At 49.8% G+C, this 26358-nt stretch overlaps 2 protein-coding genes across 2 annotated transcripts; both read left to right on the top strand.

Annotated features, from left to right (window-relative positions):
• The first annotated feature begins 608 nt into the window (after positions 1-608).
• On the top strand, positions 609-16035 carry LOC147646255 (uncharacterized). Its single transcript, XM_086873721.1, is given in 5 exon segments — positions 609-659; positions 1308-1975; positions 11938-12131; positions 12833-12889; positions 15896-16035. Coding segments are annotated over 5 exon segments (1110 nt in total).
• A 3922-nt stretch (positions 16036-19957) lies between these two features.
• LOC147646256 (maestro heat-like repeat-containing protein family member 7) lies at positions 19958-26089 on the top strand. The gene is made up of 16 exons (XM_086873708.1): positions 19958-20603; positions 20703-20858; positions 21128-21192; positions 21302-21451; positions 21641-21789; positions 22094-22241; positions 22491-22678; positions 22768-22905; positions 23184-23298; positions 23472-23609; positions 23823-23999; positions 24136-24291; positions 24450-24551; positions 24922-25024; positions 25305-25361; positions 25652-26089. Exons 1-16 carry the CDS (start codon positions 20480-20482, stop codon positions 25849-25851), a joined length of 2166 nt encoding a protein of 721 aa, XP_086729834.1. The 5' UTR covers positions 19958-20479; the 3' UTR covers positions 25852-26089.
• The last annotated feature ends 269 nt before the right edge of the window (positions 26090-26358 follow it).

Raw genomic sequence — 26358 nt, forward strand, 5'->3', positions numbered from 1 at the left:
GGGGACGTGGTTATCTTTGTGTGTCTACCCCCACAGGGCCTGTCTGGGTGCCGAGCCGATGGACTAAACCTGCTGATCCCAGGGATTTACCTTCAGCTGATCCAGAAAATTCTGCAGATACTTCTCGCTCTCTACCATCAACATAGAGACGGGATCTGATGAACTCTCACATGCAAATCTTGTATACAGTACCAGAGTGTGAATGTTATCCTTTTGTATGTTACATTTGTAAAGTGTGTAAAGAAAAGTGGTGGGCACATTCTAAGTGGGGTCGATCCCCAAGAGGGATTTGTACAGAGTGTTACAACTTTGAAAGAAATTTCACTGAGGTTGCATTACAGGAAGGTGTGCAAACAGGACAATTTGAAAAGGATCTGATAGATGGTGGGAGATTTATGCTTTTGGGATAAACCCAGAAAATTATTGTTATCATCCTAATACCCCTTTGCCGTATATTATTGAAATAACCACAATACGCTGTCATAAAACACTTACACAGGTCAGGTGTGATATTCCAGGGGTAAAAAATAAAAATTGGGAGCAATTCTTAAAACGGCAGTCTCGAGAGAAAGGGTCTTTCCCTGAAAGTCATCCCTGCTGCTGAGAAGATGGAACAGCCCGTGGTTCGAAGCAACCAAATCGACGGGCAAGGCAGAGGAGTAAAAGAAAAGGGAAGCAAGATTTCACATGGGATCCAGCCAAGATGCTGGCTGAACTGCCACAATCTTTTTAAGGTTCTTAAAGGACTACCTCTGATCAGGTTGTTATGGTGGTTTACCATGATAAAGGGAAATGAAGGGTTTTTGATTGACATGGAAGAGAGACAAAATACGTGGGTAATGTGGGCTAATCAAACTAGACAGGATAATTATTGCCTTTCAATGGCCACCCCTTCAGATCCTTTTCGAACTTGTTTAGTGGGCGCACCTTTAGAGGATTCACTCAATGCCACAATGTTTAAAAAATGGACAAAGAATTGGAAAATGCCCAAGGAAGCAAACAAAACATTATGTGAAATTCCATCGGGTAGATTCACGATCAATATTTGTGACACAGGTTTAATCCCAGCAAATCCCATTGGTGCTCAAAATTAGTACATTGCTACAGGTTTAAATGTTACCGGGTCAGAGCCACGAGAGTTAAGACTGTTGGGCTCAGCCCCTAGCAATTATTGTTTAACTTTTGTCAATTGGGCTAGGAACAATCATGCAAAAAGGTCTCATGGGCCAAATGGTACAAATATTTCTCCACAAAATTTGCTGTATTTGCAGAATAATGATGCATACTGTGGCAATTGGTCTCACAAGGTAAATTCTAGCAATTCACCTCTACAATTACCACCTGGTATTTTTCTAATCTGTGGAGATCGTGCATGGCAAGGACTGCCAGCAAACATTTATGGAGGGCCTTGTTATTTTGGGAAATTGACATTGTTTGCACCCACTATACAGCAACTATGAGGAGCCAATAGAACCAGGTTACGAACAGAGAGAAGTGTGTTCCAATTGGGGCCAGAATGCAAGGATCAGGTTGAACTTTGGGAACGTCCTACAGTGATTGTGTCATCTGTTTTTACACCTGGAGTATCTAGTGCTCAAGCCTTAACACAGTTACGACGACTGGCATGTTGGACAGGAAAACAGTTTAATATTACATCAAAGGTTTTGTCCGATTTGCTTTTGGATATGAAGAGTGTTAGGCATGCTGTATTGCAGAATAGAGCTGCTATTGATTTTTTACTATTAGCACAGGGCCATGGTTGTGAAGACTTTGAGGGGATGTGCTGCATGAATCTTTCTGACCATTCAGTGTCTATTCATGCTCATCTCCGACAACTACAGAGCAATATGAAAATATTAACCATGGAAACAAATCCATTAGAGGAATGGTTTCAATCCCTAGGTCTCACAGGATGGTTAAAATATTTGGCACAAATGGCAATTGTTGTTATATTGATCATTGTGATTGTGCTACTGTTTATTCCTTGCATACTGCAATGCTTGCAAAACATGATGAAAAGGGCTACTTCTACAGTTTTGTTAGTACAAAAAGAAAACAGGGGAATTGTAGAGGAATGGCTAGAGAGCAAAGGTCATGTTCCCATGCAGCAGTTAGCTGGGAAAGAATTAGATAATAGAGTACAGTTGGTGTGAGATGTTGCAAGGTCAGGAAGGTCTTAGTGATAACTGTTAACAGAGACCAGGACGCTGTGATCAGAAGAATGTGAATTCAGCATAGAAGAACGATCACAGGAATGTGGAATTAGGTGGAGTTGACCTTAAATAAAAATATCCAATAATGAGCTTGTTTTTACACTTTGTATGAGCCTAATTATTGATGCTATATAAGTGGTTTTAGAGTTACCAATAAATGAGACTTGCTGATCATTCATATTGAGTGCTGCATTTCTCCCGCCGAACTCATCATTTAGGTCCAAGTTCCAAACTGCAAATTTTTACACTCAAGACACAGTCATGAAGAACATGTATTTCAATTTCCTATTCCTTTAACTGCAGTGTAAAATATCTTAATATTGGAAAACATCCATAAAATCTCTCAAGGAAGGCAGCTAATGGATTCTTTTCACTAGCACGGGTACAAACTAAGAACTAAAATCAAAGCTGAGTTCTCTTTTTCAAAAGATCAGTTACCTCTTTCTTACTCCAGTGTTATAGAAGATTCTTCACTACACTTTTGGGGGTAATTTTTATCTTTCATATTTTTTTCGGGTTTTTTTTGTTTGCTTTTGTTGTTTTTGTTGGTTTTTTTTACAGAAAACATGTCCTAGAAAAGGCATGTCCTTTGCTCCTGGTTCCCGTGTGGAGCAGCTCCCTTCCCGCTGGCTGAGCTGCTCAGGCAGAGCCCGGCAGCTCCTGGCCCTGCAGGGCTGAGGCTTTTCCCCGTTGCTGGGCACAGACTGATGGAGCAGCAGTGCTGAACACGGGCACACGCAGAGGGAGCAGAGCAGCTGCCTTTCCCCACCTGAAGCTCCAAGGCCAAACTCTAAGCAGGCACGGCTGCAAGAGACTCGCAGGCTCCCTGTTGGCTCTGCTGCCCCACTTGTTCCCGGCCCAGCTCTGCGGGAGGCAGAGGGAGAACAAGGGGCAGCTCCCTCCCAGCCCCAGCCCAGGGACCCCTCCAGCCCCGGGCCTTGGGCCACTGTCAGCACCCGCTGCTCCAGCCACGGCTTCTGCTGGCACTGACAGCAACAACTAAACTGGGGCTGGTCCCCAGGGAGCAGCAGCAGTGCCTGCATCTGATCCCTCAGTCTGGGGCAGCCCCCTGGGGGAACAGAGGGCACAGCAAGAGGGACAAAACCAGTCAAGGTCAGAGACTGGGAAGAGCCAGAGCTGGGAGCAGGAACAGCTGCTTCATTGAATCCTGGAGAAAGCTCTTGGCTGGGTCAAAGCACTGAAAGGTGTGAAGAGCAGAGAGGAGGCCACACCAAACAATGCTCCTGTTTTCACATTTCCCCTCTCTGTGTCCCAGAAGGAATTGAATGAACTTATTCTTCTCTCCCAGTTGTCTCCTTCAGCTTGAGCAGCTCAGCACCAGGAGCTGAAGGAGCTGAAGCCTCAGGCCACAAGAGCTGAGCAAGAGGGGGCCTTTGGACTAAAGTAATGCTGCTAAGTAATGGACCTAGCTGAATGCAGCAGATAGAATCCTGGTATTATAGAATGCATTCTGCTGGAAAAGACCTCTGAGCTCATCCAGTCCAGCCAGTCACCCAGCAGTGTCAAGCCCCCCACTAACCCTCGTTTCTGAAGTGCCAAGGTCTGCACAACAGGCCCTGAGTGAGGCCTGAACAACAGGCCCTGAGCCAAAGGTGATCTCTGAATGAACCTTCCAGCCAAAGGTTACCTGTCCATCTGCTCATTACTGAAATATGCATGGTCATGAACGCTGTGATAGATGTATCCACTCATCAATGAAACATGGATTGACCTTTCTGTGTTTAGAAGCCAGACAAGGCCATGAAATCTGACATCTGGCCTTGTTTGGGGTGTATGGTCAGGGTCGACTCCCTTGGTTCCTCCTTGAGCCCTGGCCAGGCTTTGGCAGGGAACCAAGAGGAGGATGAAACCAGATGTTCCCACACCAGAAGTTCTGTCAGTTTGTTTATTCAGCACTATCAAAGCTGGGCCCTCTCTCACAGCGGGGTTGGAGCCTCACCTGTGGCTGGAGGCACCTGCAGCAATTCCCAGTGTCTGGAGTGGCTCTCCAGCCCTTGGCTGTGACAGCTTCCCCAGCTGATGGGTGGATCTGGGGATGGCAAAGTCTGAGGGGAACTGGTGCTGGATCTTTGTTAATCCCTGCAGGCAATCTTTGGCACTGATGATTGGATTCATTGCTGAGCTGCTCCTTTTGTCATCCTTTGCTGCTTGGAGCTGCAGTGACACTGATTCCTTCAGGTGGAGTTTGTGCCTTTGGTGCTGACTCTGCCTGCTGGAGAAACAAAACTGGCAAAGTCTAGCCAGATCACAACAAAATGTCACTTTTAAAATATAAATGTAAGGAATCAGTCCCATCTGTAATTCCCAGAAGGGAAGCTCTCCCCAGAGTTCGCTGGCTCTGGAGTGGGGCTGAGGTCGGAGCACCGTGCGAGCAGTGGGGCAGTCGGTTAAAAGAGGCTGAACCGCTGGATGTCTTAAAATGCATCCAAACATTGCATATGGAAAAAGGAAAAGAACTCATGGGTTTGGGAAGACAAGGAGGGATTTTGTTAACAGCACCAACAGAAGGAACTATTGTTTTTGGAATGCTCCCACGTGGAGTGGTTTTAGTCTTTAGCTCAGGTTTGTTTGTCCAAGTAAAATAATAATAACAATAACAATAATAATAGTAATAACAACACAATAATATATATTTATATATATAACTAAAAATCGATAATGTGAAATAATGCTGACAATTCCAATTTGTTACCTTTGGCTGCTCACTGTAACACTAAAATACCCTACAAAAAAGGACTAGCAAAGACCCAAATGTCAGCGGTAAACATTGTGAATTGTATACAAGGAATAAAGGAGGAAGGGATAAAACTGGCAATTTTTATAGGGTTTGGTGATGCTGTGATGTGGAATGCTTTGTCTGTTCCTGTGAAAAACACAGTGATTAAGACTGCTGGGTTTTTCATGTATCACACTATCTACAAGCTACAGGATTGGTTGAACAATTGTTAAAAGAGCAGTTGATAAAATGAGGAGATGGGAACCTGTCCCGGTGGAGAACCCATCTCCCAGATGGGCTCCATGCCCTTAACAATGCGCCCACTGGGAAATGGAAACCCCTGGGTGTGCACGGCTGCACCCAATTTGCAAACACAGCCATGGACAGTGAGACTGGGACTGCCTGGGAAATTGTTCTGGCTGTGATGGCCCCTGCCAGGGCCACCCCAGAGGCTGCAGGGCTGGACCTTCATGCACTGGAATTCATTAGGAGAAATCAGAAGCAAATGAGAGTTTACAATACAGGAATAAGAATTCAGATTCCTCCAGGACACTTTGGTTTGATAACTGCTCACTGGAGCTTGGCCTTGCAAAGGGTTCATGTCACGGGAGGAGGAATTGATGCAGATTATCAAGGAGAAATTGAAGTAAGTCTGTTAAACAATAGTGAACAAGATTTGATTGTTCAACCCCATGACAAGGTAGAAGAAATATTGATATCGCAATTGAAAAAATAATTGTGAAGAAAGAATATCCACTTTGTAATAAAGAATTGGATGAATAAAAATTCGAAAGAAAAGGTTTAAATAAAGTATATGTAATTGTAAATGATGAAAATATGGAATGAGAAATCCTCCTCCAGGTCGAGGCAGGATTTCTCTTCCAAAGCAACAGATTGCAGCCAAGCACCCAGATAACAATCGCAAGCAGGCACATCAGCGCCGAAAGAATGGGCAGGACACGGGCCATCGAACAAACAAAAGAACGGGCCCGGACGAGATATCGCCGAGCCCGAGCATCTCCGCCCTGACCACCTGTGCTGGAGAAATGGAGAAACTAGACAAAGGAAGAGGAGCCAGCCGAGATAGCCATCGGCTCCAGGATGGGTGCCACCACTCCACCCTAATGGCCCGGACCAAAATGATATCAAAAAGACATCCTGGACCTCTTTACATATGAGGAGCCTCTGCCCAACGTCTATTGACTCTATTCTCCAGTGCCAGGAAATCTATTCTTCGAACAATCAAGAACCTCTTAGCAAAGGGTGCCTGCTTGGAATTTGGCCTCGGGACACAAACTTCCTATAAAAACCCAGGCCAAAGGACTCTCAGGCGTGGATTTGGGAGCATCTATACCTTGCGTATAGACCCTGTCCACCCAGCGCTGCGCTGCTTATTTTATTGTGGTTTTTTTTCTCTTTGTTCGAATTTATTATTGTTTGATAATAAATTTTCTCTTTTATATAACCCGAAATTGCCTTTGCATTTATAACAGATTGGTGCCGTGACTCGGATCGGAGAAATTGCAGGAGAATCTCGCTACCCAGGACGGGTACCCCCGCTGATTTTAGCGGCCTGGTGAGTCGAGAATCTCCGCAGCTCATTCCGACATCCGAACCAAATTTAGGCTAAGGTAAAAACCACAATAAAAAGGAAAAAGGATCCAGAGAGCTCGGGAAGGCAAGGAGCCTTCGAGAAAACCGCGGCTTGGTAGCTTATAAAAAGTCATCTGTGCACGAAGACGCCCTCGCAAGAAAATAGCTGTAAGTATTGTGAGGTTGAGCTGATGATTGGGCGATTGTGTGAGACGTGATCTGATCACGAAGCGAGTGCGGACTTCAAGGTCGCGGTTCCATCCTCCCGCGAGGGAATTGGCCGGCCGAGAAGGAAGCGATTCGGGGTAAAAAAGTTCCCTCTTTACACGATTGTAAAAACCTGGGACGAAGGAGGTCCTGGGGAACCGATCACAGGAGGCTGAAAGGGGAAGAGGACGTCCTGTCGAGCTCGGGAATTAGTAAACCCTTTCAGTCAACGGACCTAGGCAAAGGTCCAAGAGAGAATCGAAGTGCTGAATACAAGAGACTCCAGTAGAGCTAACTGCGAGGTGAATATTAGCAAAGACTTTGATTCATCTGGTAAAGGCAGAACGAACACAACGCAAGAAAGGTAAGATATTTTTCAATATGGGACAAAGAAAAAGTAAGATGCAGAAAAAGAGTAATGAAAAGGGTCCCTCTGAGAGAGAGAAGGGATCACTAGACATCCCACCGGAAAGTCCCTTGGGATGGATGTTAAAATATTGGGAAAATTGCTCTGAGAGAAAAAAGAAATCTAAGGCAAAAATGATCTGGTATTGTGCCGAAGTCTGGGGAGGGCAAGAACTGAGAAACCACCTCACTTAGCCTGTGGTGGGCACATTTGAAAGGTGGACGTGTAACGAGTATATTTGCGAAGTATAGAGCAGAGAAAAAGTAAGCTACAAAGAAAGAGCACAGGGAAAAATCCCTCCAATCCGGAGGAGAGAGATCACCAGACATCCCGCTGGAAAGTCCCTTGAAGTAAATGTTAAAACACTGGGAAGATTGTCCCCTGAGGAAAGGGAAATCGAAAGAAAAATTAATACATTATTGTATAGAAGTTTGGGGAAGACAGGAGTTGAGAAGTCACCTTACTTAGCCAGTGTTAGGCACATCTGAAAAAATAAACCTGTAATAAGTTGTTCTCCTATGTGGAGAACAAGGACCCCTCGGACCCTGAGGAGAGGGAATATGCTAAGCTCTGGTTAAACGCCAGGGTAGGGCTGTTCCCAATGAAACAAAAACAAAAACGTGAGTCGAAAACTGAATCCTAGGAACCCCTTGACCACTTACCTCCCCCGTACCATGGACTGGTTGGGCTGTCGTCCCCAGATCAAGTGGTGCCTTCAGCACCTTCGGGCCCCCGAGACCAACCCACTGAGATGCATGTGTCTCAAGCGGGAGACTCGGTGCTGGCAGCGATGCTGGCAGCCCTTCCCCTTTCCCAGCCTGCAAACACTGCAGCCACAGGAGTCTCCTCAGAGGTTTCTCCGGCACAAGGCTGGGGACAGCTCTATCCGTCCTTGCCGGTCCGGCCGCCACAGCCGGGACCCTCACACTAAACTGAAGGGGTCCCTACCGGTAACCGGGTGGCAGGGGAGTTCCCACAATCAACAAAAGAGAAAACCCCCACAAACCTCAGTTCCCCTCCTGCAAGTAGAACTCGTTTGAAAGCAAAAATGATGGGCGAGGAGGGGGGAGAGAGTAGTGAGAATGAGCACCGGTCGTTCCCTCTCAGGGAAGTACCGACAGCCCCGGGAGTGATTGGATTTGTGAATGTTCCTCTTAACTCCGGGGATGTGCTAGCGTTTAAAAAGGAGATGGGGCGATTGTTAGACGATCCTTTGGTGTGGCTGAAAAGCTGGATAACTTTTTAGGAAGTAGTATTTACACATACGATGATCTTATGACCATCCTGAGATCGCCTGTTTAATCAAGAGGAAAGAGAAATGATTAAACAAGCCGGTATCAGAGACTGGGACCGACGCAGTCCACAGGGGACACCAGGTGACCAGAAATGGCCTAGCGTGAGCCCGAGCTGGAATGCCCAGGGAGGAGGGCAGGCAGAGCATGATGGATTTAAGAAACATGATTGTTCAGGGAATAAGAGAGGCAGTTCCCCGAGGTCAAAACATTAGTAAAGTGTTCGGGGAATGCCAAGGGAAGGAGGAATCGCCCACGGAATGGGTAGAGAGGTTGTGGCGAAGTTTTCAGATCTACTCTGGAACTGACCCGAATTCTCCCGTGGGGGAAGTCTTACTAAAAACACAATTTGTTGCCAAATCCTGGGAAAACATTAGGAGGAAATTAGAAAATATTGACAGGTAACAAGATAAAAGCCTCCAAGAGCTTCTGAGGGAAGCTCAAAAAGTATATATGAGAAGGGAGGATGAAAAACAGAGACTGTAAGCTAAGGTTTTGGTAGCTGCGGTCAAAGAAGTCCAAAACCAAGAACAAACACAAGGTAAGTTTAAAACACTACCTAGAAAACAGAAAAGCACTCACAAGGCAGCCCCTACCCCACGGAGAGAGGTCCCCGAATGTTACTACTGTAAGAAAGTAAGACACATTCAGCAGGATTGCAGGCAAAGAATAAAAAAAAAAAAATGAAAAGATTTTTCAAGAAGATTAGGGCTGTCAGAGGCTCTTTAATTTGGAGACAAGAACATCCAAGGAGCCCTTGATAAAATTAAACGTGAGTCCCCAATGGCAGGAAGTAAGCTTTTTAGTGGACACTAGAACAGAGAGAGGTACTCTGCAGAAATTGCCAGAGGGGTGTGTGACAAGCAAGGAAAAAGTTTTTGTAATTAGAATCAAGGGGGATCCTTTCAAAGTATCTGTAATAGAGAATGTAGAAATAGAATCGGAAAATAAAATTTGTTTAAGAAATTTATTGCTTGTAGAAAAAGCAGATTATAATTCATTAAGAAGAGATATGATTGTTGCATTAAGAATTAATATCGTTGTTAAAAACTCTGAATTAGTAGTAAAAATATTCAAACTGACTCCCAAAGACGAAGAAGAAATTAACCCTAGAGTGTGGCACTCAAAAGGAGAAATAGAGAAATTAGATATCAAGCCTATTAAAATAGAAATCGAGGACCCTGAAGACCCTATAAGGATCAAGCAATACCCCATCCCGATGGAAGGGAGAAGGGGATTAAAACAAGTAATTGACGACCTCCTTAAAGGGGTACCCTGAAACCCTGTATGTCTCAGCATAACACCCCCATCCTGGCTGTAAGAAAAACAGATAGCAGTTTACGATTGGTTCAGGACCTCAGAGCTGTAAATGTTAGAACCCGAACCAGATTCCTGGTGGTGGCCAGTCCTTACACTTTACTGAACAGGCTCTCACCTAAAGATGTATGGTATAGTGTAATCGATTTAAAAGATGCTTTTGGACTTGCCCTCTAGATGAAAAGAGTAGAAATTTCTTCGCCTTTCAGTGGGAGGACCCGGACACAAACCGAAAGCAACAGCTGAGGTGGACGGTCCTCCCGCAGGGGTTTGTAGAATCCCCAAATCTGTTCAGACAAGCTCTGGAACAACTACTCACCCAATTCATTCCAGAGGAGGGGACAAAATTGTTACAATATGTAGATGACTTGTTAATTGCCGGAACGACGGAAGAAAAGGTGAAGAAAAGCACGATTTCTTTACTGAATTTCTTGAGACGGAAGGGGTTAAAAGTATCTAAATCCAAATTGCAATTCACAGAGCCCGAAGTAAAATACCTTGGTCATTGGATATCTCAAGGGAAAAAGAAATTAGACCCTGAGAGAGTAGCAGGGATTCTTGCACTCCCTGCCCCAAAAACAAAAAAGACAGATAAGACAATTTTTGGGGCTCCTGAGATATTGCAGACAATGAATTAAAGGATTTAGTGAAAAAGTAAAATTTCTGTATGAAAGGTTAAACACTGATAAGTTGAAATAGACTGAGCAAAATGAATTTAATTTTCAGAAATTAAAGGATGCTGTTGGGAAGGTAGAATTAGAAAGAAATTATAAATATGACTTTGTAGCCAGAAAGGCTAAGGAAGAAATACAAATGATAGCACGGTTTGAATAATTCAAAGAAACCAACCGGGCTGGTATGCCAGAACACATTCTTTCCTGCAATAAAACCAAGCTGAGGCCCCTCATCCCAGCCTTATAAGGAAAGGTCTGAAGGACCCTGAGATAACAAAAAATATGCAAAAATAGCGATTTCTATAGGTTGTACACAAATGTTACTATATTAGTATACTTAGAAAGATTGGTTAGAAAAGGAATAGAATATTCAAAGGTATAGGTTATATAAGTAGTGGTATAGAAGAGCTCAGTCTCTTTTTTCTCTTGCTTGCTCTTTTTTTCCGTCTCTCTTGCGCTCTCTCTCTTGCCCTCTCTTGCTCTCTCTCTCTACCTCTCTACCCCACGCCCTGAAATAAACTTCTAACACTTAACTCGATTATAGAGGTCTTTGCCGTGTCTCTGACCGTCCCCAGAAAGCGTCTCCTACAGATTGGCGAGCCAGTACCGTGAGCAAGGACCACGCTGCTTAGCAGCGAGTTGGGCCGAAGCTCTTTAAAGTTGCAAGGGGAGTTCCTGAGTCCAGAGACGCTGAGGATCGGTGTCTTTTGGAGCTCTGGGAGACTCAGCCCGGGAGTGGAGCACAGCGAGGTGCCTGGCACCGCTTGGTGCTGTGCTGGAAAGGGGTTCTGAGCTCGCTGCAGTGTTGCAAAGCAACAGCTAGAAGCGGAGCTTGGTGAAGGAACCCGAAAAGCAGCGTCTGGAGCCGCAGCAGGGGAGCCTGGCCAGCCCCCACGAGAAGCTGGGATTGGATACGCTGTTTTCTCCGGTACTGAGGTTAGTGCGCACAAGTTTTAATCATGGGACAATCTTACTCTATTCACGACAGAGACCTCTATAAGCGACTAAAACATTTATTACGCTCTGAGTCCAATAATTTACCGAAACAAGAGCTAAAAGATCTTTTAGAATGGACTCTACTTAACTTCCCCAACGCTGACCGTTCAGCTGTATTTACTAGAGATTTTTGGGACACGGTCGGTATTAAACTCTTTAATAATATCTCACACCGCGATATGACTGCCGCGCAGCTAGTACCAGCGTGTAGAGCTCTCGTAGAACTCTTTCATAATAAGCAACAACCATCAGTGGCTGTCGCGTCGGATCCGGTCCCTACTACACGTTTGTCCCTGGCCACGGAGACCCGAAACGTGGCCAGGCCCGTTCCGGCCCCCCGAAACTCAGTGACTCCAGCATCCGCAGTTTCGCGCGTCCCTTCCCCACCCCCCCCAGCCCCCGTGATTTCGCAATCTGTTCCGGTGACCCCATCCCCCTCGGCAGACCCTGCGGCCCCCGCCCCTGCTCCCCCTCCCCCTCCCGATACTGTTCCCGCCCCCAGTGTGGCAAGCGGCGAGCTCCCCGCTCCCTCAAGAAACCCCGTCTCCGCTGTCACAACCCCCGCGCTGCCCACCCCCGGCTCTGCCCTCGCGGTGCACCCCGCCCCTCCCGCTCCCGTCACCGGTGCAACCCCGCCCCTTGACTCCGCCCCTGCGCCTCCGCCCAGCGATGTCATCGTGGCTCCTCCCCCCGTCGGTGCTGTCGCCTCAACTCCACCACCCCTCCTCCCCACCGGAGAATCTCCCGCTCCTCCCCCGCTGCACCCTGCGGCCGTCATCGCGGCTACCGCTTATATTCTATCTGCGCTACAAAACCACACTGCAGCCTCTTCCCTAACTCTTCCACTACCTCCTGTCACCGCGGAGTCAGCCCCGCCGTCAGCAGCAGGTCACACCTCGGCCCCTGAGCCGACACAGACCACTGCTGCCTCGAACATCTCGTTGTTTCATTTTTCTCCGCCTCCCGTTTCGCCGCGGCCCGCAGACGTTCCAGCCTCCGCTGCCCGGTCCACCCCGGCCCCCTCAGCTCCTTCTGCTGTTTCTCTCTGGCCACGCGGTCCCGAGCCGCAGCAGGTCCCGGTTCTGCCTGCCACGAGGGCCGCCACCACCGACCCTGGACCGGAACTTACACAAACGCAGTGTCAGCCACAGGTTTCCACACAGTCACAAAACACCGTGCTACTCCCGCCAGCGTCTGGTCCTGTGTATTCCCCCGATCCTCTACCAGACCCGGCTGTAATATCACCAAGAACTGCCGCTTCGCTGTCAGATGCCCCCGCGCATTATAACCGCGAACAACCGAAACCTGCTTCCCTGCCCTCATCCGTGCCGCAGCTCCCAGAGGCTTATCCGCAAGTTCAGCATCCCATTCTGCCCCCTGACCGTCTCCTATCGCAGCTACTGTCAGCCGACACTACAACTACAAGGCCGCCGCTACACCTGGCTACACAAAAGGTACAAAAGGAAGGGGGAATTTCTAACACAGTATCTGCATTAATAAATACAGGAGAGACAGTGAACTATTCTATGCATGCAACAGCTAATCCCCTGACTTTACCACTTCAAAGTGAGATTGTAAAATCCGAAGCTCCACTACACATAAATTCCCAAGAATGTTATGATGATAGCCAACTTACAAACTGGCTGGAAGTCAAAAGACAAATTTGCAAAGAAGAAAACATAAACCCCCTAGCAATGCCGGTGTTATTTAGTCAGCAGGCGGGCGGTCCAAGAACATGGACAGCTATTTCACCCCAGGAGATAAAAGAACTGCGAAAAGCGATAAAGGACAGTGGCATTTGCTCTCCATATTTTAAACAACTGCTGAAAAGTACACTAGAAGAGCATACTCTTACACCCAATGACTGCAAAAATATTGCTAGCATTACCCTTACAGATTCGCAATTTATGCTATGGGAATTGAAATGGAAGAGACTACTCAGAAATGTATTGGACAATTATAGACGTAGTAATGATCCAGATTTGCGTGCTCTCACCCTGTCAAAGCTCACAGGTGAACCTCCAGATGACCGAAATGAAAATCAGATAAACCTGCCTAGGGTAGCATTAGATGACATCAAAAAAATGGCACGGCGAGCCTTCTTGCAAATTCAGCCTGCTGGAACTTTTGAAAAAGCTTATAACCTTATTAGCCAAGAAGCCTCTGAGCCATTCACAACATTTGTGGATCGTGTAATTCAAGCTGCTGAACGCCAGTGTGGTGATGATATAGCCCGTCCAATTATGATACGGGACATTATCGAAAATAATGCTAATGCCGAATGTAAGAAGGTGATCAAAGCCCTGGGAAAAGAAAAGCCAACAGTGCCAGAAATGATAGACGCTTGTAACAAAATAGGAAGTCCACAACATGTAGCAGCAATTCAAGCAACTGAATTGGGGAGAACCTTAGGGGAGAAGCTGGAAAAAGCTCTTTTAGCACAAACATCACAAGCTGCAGTAATCGCGGCTCAAGCAGAGGCACGAGATCAAAAGCTCACTAAAACCCTACTGCACATCGAAGTCTGCTGAAACCTCCACACCAGCCAGTGACCCTGCAAAAAAGAGCCAAGAAGCAGACGCCCAAGCCTGATCTACGCAGAATCTTCAAGAAGAAAGTGATCTACCAGAAGCAGCTCAAGAAAAAAAAAAATGGAGTTCTGTCGTTTACCCAAGTGCATGTTGTTTTTATCTTTTTGTTTTAATCTGTATAGTGATAATTGTAGTTTTAATAGCTATACCTTGTATACTCCAATGCATGCAGAAACTAATGAGTAGAACCGTATCTAATATCTTAGTTATTCATAGACAAAACGGGGGAGATGTTGGGAAGGTAGAATTAGAAAGAAATTATAAATATGACTTTGTAGCCAGAAAGGCTAAGGAAGAAATACAAATGATAGCACGGTTTGAATAATTCAAAGAAACCAACCGGGCTGGTATGCCAGAACACATTCTTTCCTGCAATAAAACCAAGCTGAGGCCCCTCATCCCAGCCTTATAAGGAAAGGTCTGAAGGACCCTGAGATAACTAAAAATATGCAAAAATAGCGATTTCTATAGGTTGTACACAAATGTTACTATATTAGTATACTTAGAAAGATTGGTTAGAAAAGGAATAGAATATTCAAAGGTATAGGTTATATAAGTAGTGGTATAGAAGAGCTCGGTCTCTTTTTTTCTCTTGCTTGCTCTTTTTTTCCGTCTCTCTTGCGCTCTCTCTCTTGCCCTCTCTTGCTCTCTCTCTCTACCTCTCTACCCCACGCCCTGAAATAAACTTCTAACACTTAACTCGATTATAGAGGTCTTTGCCGTGTCTCTGACCGTCCCCAGAAAGCGTCTCTTACAGATGCACTCATAACTGCCCCCGTACTAACTTTACTGGATACCAATAAGAATTTCAATTATTCGTAGATGTGAATAGACAAGCAGCACAAGGAGTTCTGACCCAAGAGTGGGCAGAAAAAAGAAGCCCATAAGGTTTCTCTCAAAATTTTTAGACCCGGTTAGTCGGGGTTGGCCTACTTGTTTGCAAGCAATTGTGGCAGTGGCTTTATTAGTAAGAGAAGAAAAAAAAAAAAAAAAAAAAAAGGGGTAACTTTCGGAGCTCCCTTGATAGTCTACATGATGTAAGAAATATCTTACAACAAAAAGCGGAAAAGTGGTTGACTGATTTGAGGCTTCTGAAATATGAAGCCATCTTAATCAGCTCGCCTAGTTTAGAATTAAGAACCACTACTGCGCAGAATCCTGCGCAGTTCCTGTTTGGGGAACCAACAGAGAAACTATTACACAATTGCATTGAAACTGTGGAATTGCAAACTAAAGTTAAACCAGATTTAGAAAATCAGGAGTTAGAAAAAGGAGAAAAGTAGTTTATAGATAGATCCTCGAAAGTTGTTGAGAGAAAAAGAAAGTCAGGATATGCTAGAGTAAATGGCATATCAGGAAGCATTGTGAAATCAGGCCCCCTGAAAGCAAGCTGGTCTGCACAAGCTTGCGAGCTTTATGCTCTCCTGAGAGCCCTCCAGGGGTTGAAAAGAAAGAGGGGGATCATCTATACAAATTCGCGGTATGCTTTTAAGGTAGTACATACTTTTAAGAAAATTTGAGAAAAAGAAGTCTGATAAATACGAAAAAAAAAAGAGTTAATCCATAGGGAAATCATTCGACAAATTCTACAGGCTGTCAGAGAACCAAAAGAAATATCAGTTGTCCATGTAAAAGGACACCAAACAGGATGGCAGTTCCACACCCGAAGTAACAACCTGGCAGACAAAGAGGAAAAACGAGCGGCTTTGTTAACCAGTCTGCAGAAAAGAGGACTGATTCCCCAAAGCACAACACTGGGATTTGCCATACACCAAATGCAGCCTGGGGATAAAGTCCTGATCAAAGCTTAGAAAGAGCTCCCCCTCAACCCTCACTGGGAAGGACCGTTTCTCGTCCTCCTGACCACAGACACAGCTGTCCGGACTGCAGAAAAGAACTGGACACACTCACCTCGAGTGAAAAAAGTAACGGATTACAACTCCTCCGAGGGGAAAGTCACCACACCTCCGAGAGAGCTGAAAATCAAACGCCGGCGTCATCACAAATGACAAGTGACGACCAGATAAGTTGTATTAATCCTGATTGTAATTGCTTTCCATTTATCCACTTCGAGTGTGCTTATTGTAAACAGATTTGGGTAGCCCACTGTTTAAGAGGGTACAAACCTAAAGGATTGTGCACAAAGTGTCTAGAGAAAGAACAGGAGGAGACTAGCCGTTTCTTAACACTTGCCACCCGGGCGGGGTCCTTGGAACTAAACTCTCCTGAGTGGTTCCTATTGTTCCAAAAGGGGTTAAGAGGCCAGTTAGATTCCAAAGCCAAGGCTTTAGAAATCGAGTGCCGAAAAACAATTAAAGTTTAAAGTACTGTGTAGGACAGACCCAACTAAATCGTCTCGGTGGGCTACTTTCAAAAGAAGGTACGCCTTAAGGACTACAAGGGCCCCTGAAGACAGTCCCTGCTGCCGAGAAGATGGTAATCCCCGCCGTATGTTCCTATACGGGCGAAGGGCAAGGCAGAGAGATGCAATGGTGGGGAATCCTGATAGTCCTGAACCTAGCCGTGTGCTTGGCCGAGGGAACGAGTCCCGAGGTACCTCCAGGGGGAGAGTCCCCTGGGGAAGTGTGAGCAGTGTCAGACTGCCACAGAAACCGGACGAAAGATTGACTGTCCTCCAGAACTGCAGAAGGGGATGTGTTTTTCCAACGGCACTCAGTATAAGATCTGTAAATTAAAGGGGGAGGTCTGGTGTTACTGCTCAAAGACAAGTTTTAAAGACGGGCAGTTTCAAACTCCTGAAAGACAAAAGATCAAAACTACCCACTTCAGGTACAAGAGAGAAGTGGGAGGGATTCCTCCGATTTCAATTTATAGTCAATGTAATAAAACCATCTAGATCAGAAGAAAAAGACAATCCACCTTTGTAGCATATTACAAAATCAATCCTATGTTACAATAAAGCGAACTTGAAAACGTGTACTATAAGTGGAAAAATGTATTAAGAAGATAGAAATTTAAAACATGAAACAAAAGCTTCCTTCAATAATGAACCAATAATTTTAGATTTGTTAAAAAGTGAAGTTGACCGGGTATGTTTACAATTTGACCAAGTATTCTGTTTCTCCAGAGATGAAGACGAGTTAAATCCTAAAAGCAAAATATCAGACTGGGAGAAAAGTGAATGTGGTTAATCTCACACTCATCCCTCTGTAAGATTGAATAAAATAATACGAATTTTTAATGTGGTCAAATTATTAGGTGGGGGACTGTAATAAAGAATTGGATGAATAAAAATTCGAAAGAAAAGGTTTAAATAAAGTATATGTAATTGTAAATGATGAAAATATGGAATGAGAAATCCTCCTCCAGGTCGAGGCAGGATTTCTCTTCCAAAGCAACAGATTGCAGCCAAGCACCCAGATAACAATCGCAAGCAGGCACATCAGCGCCGAAAGAATGGGCAGGACACGGGCCATCGAACAAACAAAGGAACGGGCCCGGACGAGATATCGCCGAGCCCGAGCATCTCCGCCCTGACCACCTGTGCTGGAGAAATGGAGAAACTAGACAAAGGAAGAGGAGCCAGCCGAGATAGCCATCGGCTCCAGGATGGGTGCCACCACTCCACCCTAATGGCCCGGACCAAAATGATATCAAAAAGACATCCTGGACCTCTTTACATATGAGGAGCCTCTGCCCAACGTCTATTGACTCTATTCTCCAGTGCCAGGAAATCTATTCTTCGAACAATCAAGAACCTCTTAGCAAAGGGTGCCTGCTTGGAATTTGGCCTCGGGACACAAACTTCCTATAAAAACCCAGGCCAAAGGACTCTCAGGCGTGGATTTGGGAGCATCTATACCTTGCGTATAGACCCTGTCCACCCAGCGCTGCGCTGCTTATTTTATTGTGGTTTTTTTTTTCTCTTTGTTCGAATTTATTATTGTTTGATAATAAATTTTCTCTTTTATATAACCCGAAATTGCCTTTGCATTTATAACAACTTCAAAATGCCTCCATTTGTGGATAAAAAGAGTTTGGACCCAGCAGTCCTAATAAAGGAGCCAGAGTGTGGGTCCAGAGGCCAAATGGCCCTCCCAAGCCAGCTGAAGGAACAGCTCTGGGCAAAGACAACACTGTTGGGATCCTGAGACCTGGGCAGGAACAATGGGAATATGTCCCTGCAGCCAAGTGTTCTCTGCCAGAACAAGTCGATGGGATGGGATATTGTTTTACAGACCCTGCCAGACCAAATCTCCCTGTTTGCCCCAACGGCCCCTTTGGAAAATGCTCAGATCTACAGGGCTCCATGTGAAGGCTGATGTGACCCTGAGGGACTTCCACACCAATTCCAGACAGGAGCCTGGCTGTCCCTCAGGGACTGGGACCCGGCACCTCTCCAGCCGAAGGGGAAAGGACCCCAGCAAGCATTGTTAGCCACAGACAGCGCGGTAAAGCTGAACAGCAAAGGACCTTGGGGACATTATTCTGGAATTCAAAAGGTGCCAGCTCCATGGACAACAGAATTATTGTTCCTAACGTGAATGAGGGTGAGGAAAAAGAATGAGTAAGCTTGTGATGGTAAAGCACAGAAATCCTTTCACATTGTGGCCTCCAACTAGAACAGGGCTTGGTTTCTCCGGAAGGGAAATCTCAGTCAATCCTGTAAAACTGATAATTGCATTCCTGTGTTCCACAGCACAGTTTTCTGTCAGTGTCCCTGAACTGGATCCGTTACAAGTCAGAGCCCATTGACAGAGTTTTGGCCACCCCACAGGGTGAGCCCTCCGAGGGAACCCCATTCCTCCCAACCTGAGCTGAGAACATACCCAGCAATTAGTTACATTGAGTATTTTGGCTACTTTGATCTTTAAATTTTCAAAATAATTTTGATTACTAATGCCTTGATTAAACTTCAGAGGTGTTTCTGGCAAACAAAGATCCTGGCTGACTCTCAAGATACAACTTACAGGTGTTGGGGGTTAGGTGTCCTTTATTTTCTATTTAGTTCTGGCTTGCCTGTGGAATTTTTACTCATGACTTGCAGGGAAAACTTAACTGCGGGTACTTGGTGGGTGCTTGAGGAAAGATAAAGAGTTTGGCTGGGCCCAGGGGGGGAAGGGGGCAGGAAAAGGGGAGGGTGGGGACAGTTTGGTGTCTTCTTAAGCTTCGGAGAAGAACACTTTGGGTGCAGAGCTGTTGTGGTGGGGAGAAGGGAATTTCTCCATCACCCAGATGGAGCTGCTGCTTCTTCTCCTTCTTCCCTCTTCATTGGTGGCCTCGCACCCCCTGTCCTGCCGGGACGTGTGGCAGTGCCAGCCACTGCCACGGAGCTGCTGATCCACCTCAGCCACTGGCCCGGGATCTCAGCTCATCCCTGCTGTTCCAGCTGAGTGTTCCTCAGAGCCCTGCAGGAGCACCAGCACTGACTGCCAACCCGAGGGGGTTTGTGAAACAAAGCCTCTCCTCCATCCTTTCCCGTCTCAGCCCAGAAAGCTGTCACGGGGTCCCTGGCTCTGTTTTCTTGCTAACGCTGTAGTTATTGTTGTTTCTTTGCCTGGTTATAAATATTAGTAAAGAACTGTTATTCCTATCCCCAGATCTCTGCCTGAGAGCCCCTTGATTTCAAGATTATCATAATTCGGAGGGGGGGGTCTACATTTTTCATTCCAAGGGAGGCTCCTGCCCTCCCTAGCAGACACCTGTCTCTCAACACTGAGACATTTCCATGAGTAAATTTTACAAAGTTTTCAATAAAATTCTTATTGATAAATTTGCCTCCATTTCATTTCTAACAAGCTGTTCCTAAAGATCCCGTCAGGCTTAGACACTTTGGGCAAGGGATTCCTTCCAAGCTGGGCCACTTGGGGGGGGATGGGGGCGGCCCCAGGACGGAGGGCAGGGTGTGCAAGGCCCCTTTGTGACACGCTGCAGCACGATCACCGTGGGATGGTGGCAACGGGAGCAGATGTCAAAGGGCCCTTTGTGACACGTGCTGCCATAGGAGCTGGCAGTGACAGGGCCACGCCACAGTGCTCGGTGCACGCGACGGGTCAGGACGCGCCAGAGCGGTGCTGTGAGGAGCCCCCGCACAGCGCACTCCTTAGTGTCGGACCTGGAGCTTTTCTGAAGCACTATTACTACAGGTGACCTCGAGGCCAGACCACAGGTCTTGCTGACCTGTGGCCTTGCTGAGCCTTCCTTCTTAAGGTTCTCTTGAGGGCAGACCGTGGGACTTGGTGACCCGGAGCTTTTCCGAGGTGTCGCCCATCCCTGCAGTCTCTGCCCTTGAGACCAGACCACAGTCCCTGTCGAGGAGCCTCCTGTCCTTGTGGAAGGAGCCCTCAAGACCCAAGTGCAGGACTCGCTGTCTTGCAATCTTGCCAGGACTTGAGTCTTGCAGGTGCCTTCCAGGCACGACTGCAGGACTTGCTGACTCCGAGCTTTTCCGAGCCATCTCTCCTTCAAGTAGCCAGAAATCCAGTCACTGCCATGGAGCAGCGACCCCCACGAGTGCCCAAGTTGGCCTGGCTTGAGGAGCAGGAAGAAGAAGGCTCTGGAGCTGTCCTGGCACAGGAGTCTGAAGAGGTGCAGGAGTTCCAGGCACCACAGGAGGGTGAGTTGCAGAGCTCGGCCTTAGGGCTAGTGCCTGTTGCCAGCTTGGCCCCATCCCATTCCATGCCATGCCATCCCCTGGTGCTGTTCCTATGGAAAGGATTGGAGAGTCTGGAAGAAGATACGGAGCAGCGACCCCCAAGAGTGCCCAAGCTGGCCTGGGTGGAGGAGGAAGAGGAAGAAGAGGAAGAAGGCCCTGGAGCTGCCCCAGCACCAGAGACCGAAGAGGTGCAGCAGTTGCAGCCACTGGAGGAGGGTGAGTGGCAGAGCTGGGCCACAGGGCTGGTGCCTGCGGCCATCTTGGCCCCATCCCATCCCATTGCATCCCATCTCATCCCATCCCACACTGTCCTGTGGAGACACACCCATGGACAGCACAAAAAAGGGGCTGGGGCTGCCCCCGCAGCAGTGGCCGTGCTGCATCCCCTGGGGCATCCCGGGACTGTCCCTGCCTGGGGAACGCAGGGCTGGGCTGTGCTCTCCGGCCTCTCCCGCAGCCCCTCAGCTCTGGCTGCTCTTTGCCAGATGCAGCCATGGACGGCACACAAGAGCAGGACACCGCCCGTGGCCGCTTCCGCAGAGCAGCGCAGGTACCTGCAGCCATCCCCACCTGCGCTGGGCCTGCTGGCACTGCTCAGCCCAGCACCGCACTTGGAGCACTCCATGCAACTTCCCTGCCTTCCTGCCCTTCTCCTACAGTTTCTTTACCAATACATCAAGAGAATTGGCAAGGAAGACACCAGACCTATGGACACTGAGGTCAAAGCATCCTCAGAGGTCTTGGTAGAACAGAGCAGCGCTGCCCAGCTGGATCTGCTTGTAGAGACGGCTCTTTTCAATCCAGAGCAAGTAAGCAGCCTGTGGCCAGCCTTTGATCCTCCAGCAATTGCTTGGCTTTCCCAAGCCACGCCTGATGCTCACTTGAAGCTTTTGAGGCCATGGCAGCATGGTGGAAGAGAAACACTTGTCTGGGGAAGAAGCTGGGCACATTGCTGACTCCCTCTGCTAGCATTCCAAGTCTCCCTGTGCCTTCTCCAGGTGCCCGCCGTGGTGAGGTACATCCACCAGTGGCTCATGGCCAATGAGGCTGCTGAGCACAGGATGGACTGGGCCCTGATGCAAGTGGCCGAGGCAGAGCCCGATGATGTGGCCATCACTCTCCTGCGGGTGGCCCCAACGTGTGACAGGTATGGGGCCCAGCTGCCCTGAGGCCTCAGGGCTCCCCAGCCCATCACCCTGTACAGCCCGGCCCAGGGCTGTGAGCAACACAGAGTTCCAGGGCCCTCTGGCTGCTCCCTTTGCCAGCCCTGCTACAAAGTCGGCCCCCGAGCCCGCTGCCGTGCTGCCAGCCTGCCCCTCAGGGGCCTGTCCCCACAGGGCTGGGCTGCCTGGCTGCTGCTGTCGCTCAGGGCCAGTGGGCACAGGCAGAACTGGCGGCCAGCTCAGCTCCCCGCTGCTGCCCAGCCCACGGTGCTGTGTCTGACCCCGCAGAGCTGCTATGGCCATGTGGACGACCATCTTGCTCTCGCCCTGGATTTCAGAGGAAGTGACACCGCTCCTCATCAATGTGGTGGGGAGCTGGCCGCAGAAAAACCTGGGCACCTCTGATGGGGACAAGACGGCTGTCTTTTCCCTGACTGTGAGTTTCTGGAGCTGGCCTTTGCTCACTGCAAGGCCGGCCGCCTCTCCAGCAACTCTGTTGCCTCCTTCCCCCACTGCATCTCCCTGCTTCAGGCACTGGCCACAAACCTGGCCTAGGGGCAGCTTCAGGGCCACCAGGCCCGCTGCTCCCCCTGCGTCTCCCCCTGCCTCTCCCTGCCACGCTCAGGCCCTGCCACACGGACGCCCCGGCACTGAGCGCTGTCTCAGGCTGCTTTGTCCTCTGCAGGCAACTCTGGTGATGTGGAAGATCCTCCAGGGGCCCTGTTGCCCACAGATCCTCACAGTCTATTTCCCCCGCCTCTTTGTGCATCTCCTCTTCCAAACATACTTCAGTACTTTGTATATGACAGAGGACGTCCATACCTTCTGGAAGGAATGCCAGGAGCAACACGGCCTCTCCACCAGCCCCAACAGGTGCTCCATGCCACTCCTCCTGTCCCTGCCACTTCCCCAGCCTCAGAGCCAGCGCTCCCAGCGTCACCTGGGCTTTGCTGTGCACACAGGTTTGCAGTGCAGACCCTGAAGGCCCTGCTCTGCAGTCTCCACTTGGAGCATGTGGTGGTGGCAATGGAACGCAAGAGTGGCTGGGACACGCTGCTCTGTGCTGACACCCACCACTATGCCGTGGGTCTGCTGGCCAGGTGAGCCCCCCTTCTCCCCACTGCCTCTGACATTTGTGCCCCATGCCCGGGATGCCCCCCACAGTCCCCGTGGCCATGGGCCTGAGGGCCTCGTCACCGAGGGATGGCCAAGGAGACTGCAAAAGGCTGCGAGAGGAACCTGTCCAGGAGCAGCCACATCTCAAGGGCCCAAATCGCCTCACAGGGTGCTGGGGCAATAGGACAACTGTGTCCATCAGTCCTGGGAGAGGTTTTTCGCACCCTTGCTGAGACTCTTTCTGCCATTTTCCGCCTTCCAGGGTAATGCGCCGTGCATCCATCCACTTGTGCAAAAGCATCTTAAGCTACCTGCTTGAGGTGCTCAGCAAACCGTTGCCACTCTGGGATGTCTCTGCCATGGCATTCCTTGTGGAGGTGAGCCTGATGGCCAGCACTACCTCGCTCAGCTCCCTGCCAGCCCTGTCCCCTGGCATAGCCACAGCTGCCTGGGATGGCACCCGCCGCCCTGTGCTACTGCCTGGGCCCAGCCCTGCGCACTTCCAGGCTCCTGCCGGCCAGCTCCCCTCTCACTGCCCTGTGCCTTTCAGCTCCTAGATTGCCTGGACTTGAGTGACTGTGGTGACAGCCTAATGGATATCTTGTATAAGTACCTGTGGTACAACTCCACAGAGATGCATCACCAGGTGCTCAGGGCTCTCCTCCTGCTAAAGGACCATCCCTCCATGGTGAGAAGGGGGCAGCAGCTGAAGCCGTGTGGGCAGCATGAGGCTGGGCAATGCTGTCACTTGGCCTTGGCTGGCCTTTGCCTTGGGCGCTGAGGCAGCTCCTCCCAGCTCTCCTGCCTCCTGCTTCAGCTGCCCGAGTGCTTTGGGACAGCCCTTTGGCCTCTGGGCCCTGCGGCAGCTGCCCGGGCTTTCACACCCTTGTGTTCTGCACAGGCCGAAAGAATTCAGAGCCTGACAGGAAGACTAGTGCACCTCCTGTGGGACTTGGACAGTGACGTTGCCAGGATGAGCATTGCTCTCCTGAGCCATATTTTCCTGAAAGAAGACATCCCAATATCCTGGCGCAGGGCCCTGCAGCTGGCTGAGCCGCTCCTGAAACTCCTGGACAATGTAAGGCTCTGTGCCCCAGCCACAGCCACTGCCTGCTGCCCGGACACTTTGTGCCCTGTGCATTTGCAGGCCTGCACCAATGTGGGCCATAAGAAGCCAATGATAAGGTCATTTTTCCTTCCTTCCTTTCATACAGCCTGATAGCCACGTGCAGCTGCTCTCCATGTCTCTCCTTCGAAGAGTGATGTCTTCGGCAGAAGAAGAAGGAAGAAAGCCCCTGAAGGAACGAGTGTACCAGAGCCTGCTCCCACTCTTTTTCCACTGCCAAGATGAGAATCGGCATGTGGCAGAGGTGAGGACTCCTGGGCTGCTGCTGCGCCTTGGCAGGGGGCTCAGCTGCCTCCTGCCCTGACGCAGGCTTGCAGGCTGCAGCCTCCTCCAGCCCTTGGCACTGGGACACTCCTGTGCCCTGCCTTGTGGGGCCATTTGCGGCTCTCTGCTGCTCCCCAGGCCTCTCGGACAACGCTCCTTCGCGCGGCTGACTTCCTGAAGAGGCCAGACCTGGAAAAAGCTGTGAGGAAGGAGAAGCTGTGGAAGTTTGCCAAGCTCGTGGTAAGGACAGCTTGGAAGTCCCAGCCTCAGGCTACGGAAGCCCCCAGGCCCCGGTGCTCAGTGTGTGGGGCTGGCAGCTGTGCCCCTGCCCACTGCTGCAGCCGGGGGCCGCACGGCTTCTTCTCCAGCCGCCTGTGGCCCCGAGCCGGGTGCCGATGGAGCCCCAGCCGAGCGGGGCTGCGGGCCGGGCCGGCACCGCGGCTCCCCGGGCAGCAGCCGGCCCTCTGCCCCCTCCAGAGCCCGGCGCCAGCGGCTGCTGGCCGGGCCTCAGGGCTGGCCGGGCACGGGAGGCCGGGGCTGGTCACAGGCAGCAGCGCCCGGCCGAAGGGCAGAGCCCGCGCCAACCCTTCCCTCCTGCCGCTCTCTCCAGCTGGCAGACCACAGGATCCCCTTGGCCGAGCACCTGCGTCGGGCCCTGCAGTACCTGCAGGACCCACAGGAGACCCTGCGAGCGGCGGCCATCAGGGTCATCGGTGAGTCTCGAGCCCGGGCTCCCTCCCCGCCCCGCCGCAGCTCGGCCCCAGCCCCGGTTGCTGCCCCGGCAGCGGCACCCGGGCCCGGCGCCCTGGAGCCCCGGCTGCCCTCGGGGCTGCTGCTGCCGGCCTCTGGCAGCCGTGCCCTTGGGCTGAGTCAGGATGCGGCAAGGGCCCGGGCTGAGCCCTGCCGGGGCAGGAGGCCGTGTGGCCACAGGGCTGGCAGCGCCGCTGGCAGGGAGCTGTGTTGCTGGGACCCTGACAGGCTCTGTGTTCTCAGGGATGGCCGGGGAGCAGCTGAGGGGGCAGCAGGCAGAGCTCCAGGTGTTGTGCAGAGGTGAGCCAGGGCAGCGGGCTGACAGCGGTGGCTGTCGGGGGCAGCTGCAAGCCCTGGCCTGGCTGTGGAGGGCTCTGCTCCCTGTCCCGATGAGGGGCGGCGTGGGCAGAGCACAGTGAGATTTCAGGGCCACGTGGGGCATTTTTGGTCAGCAGCTTCGGGCTGACCCCCTTGGTCCCTGCTCCCTCCTGGCCAAGGCAAGAGCCAGCTGGCATGGCCCTGGCAGGGGGCTCTCGCTGGGCCCCCACAGCTCTGGGGTGTGACCGTGGCTCTGTTCGTCTCTCTTGCAGCCCTCGAACGCCTGACGGAGGACAGAAGCGGTGCCGTGTCAGACCTGGCACTTGAGACGCTGTATGTCCTCCGGGCCATCCAGAGTGCCCGTTACTCCATTCTCCAGAGGATGCAAGACCAAATCCTCAGGGCATGGAGGACACGGCCTCGTCTGTCGGGCCTGGGCTGGCTGCACTGCTGGAGATGTACTCAGAGCTGACCTGAGAGGCTCTGTCTTCTGGGGCCACATGGGCCAGCCAGGATTTTTTATTTCATAAGGGTTGTTCTTTTCCTTTTTTGTCTTCTTTTTACTATGTAAATAATGTAGGATATGTTAGGGCTGAGAGGCTCTGTCTTCTGGGGCCACATGGGCCATCTGTTAGTTTTTGTTTCATAGAGATTGTTCTTTGTTTCGTTTCCATCTAGTATGTAAATAATATAGGATATGTTATAAACCACAAGAGTCCCAAGACCTTTCTTTTGCTGCCCAGGGTGTGTGGGGCATAGGGGAAGAGAGGGAAAAGGGTTCTTGTGTTCAGCAACCTGCTGGGGCATGCAGTGGAGCAGGGGAAATGGCCAGAAGCCCCTTGGCCTTTGGTGGTTGTGCTGAAGCGACAAGCCCTGTGGCAGGCAGGAAGCGCCATCTGTGTCCTGCTGCCCGTGTGTTGCTGCCGTGATGGCTGAGGAGCTGCTGGAGCTCCTGTGGGGCTGCGGCGCTGCTGCCGGG

Source organism: Cyanistes caeruleus, unplaced genomic scaffold (genome assembly GCF_971803275.1).
Source record: "Cyanistes caeruleus unplaced genomic scaffold, bCyaCae1.hap1.1 HAP1_SCAFFOLD_105, whole genome shotgun sequence".
Taxonomy (NCBI): Eukaryota; Metazoa; Chordata; class Aves; order Passeriformes; family Paridae; genus Cyanistes; species Cyanistes caeruleus.

What these genes read in the sequence shown, in the direction of transcription:
- LOC147646256 (XM_086873708.1), top strand. Translation starts at nt 20,480, where the DNA reads ATGGAGCAGCGACCCCCACGAGTGCCCAAGTTGGCCTGGCTTGAGGAG. An exon ending in GTGGCCCCAACGTGTGACAG is followed by an intron (nt 21,790 to 22,093) that starts GTATGGGGCCCA and finishes CTGACCCCGCAG; the next exon opens with AGCTGCTATGGCCATGTGGA. An exon ending in GGCGGCCATCAGGGTCATCG is followed by an intron (nt 25,025 to 25,304) that starts GTGAGTCTCGAG and finishes CTGTGTTCTCAG; the next exon opens with GGATGGCCGGGGAGCAGCTG.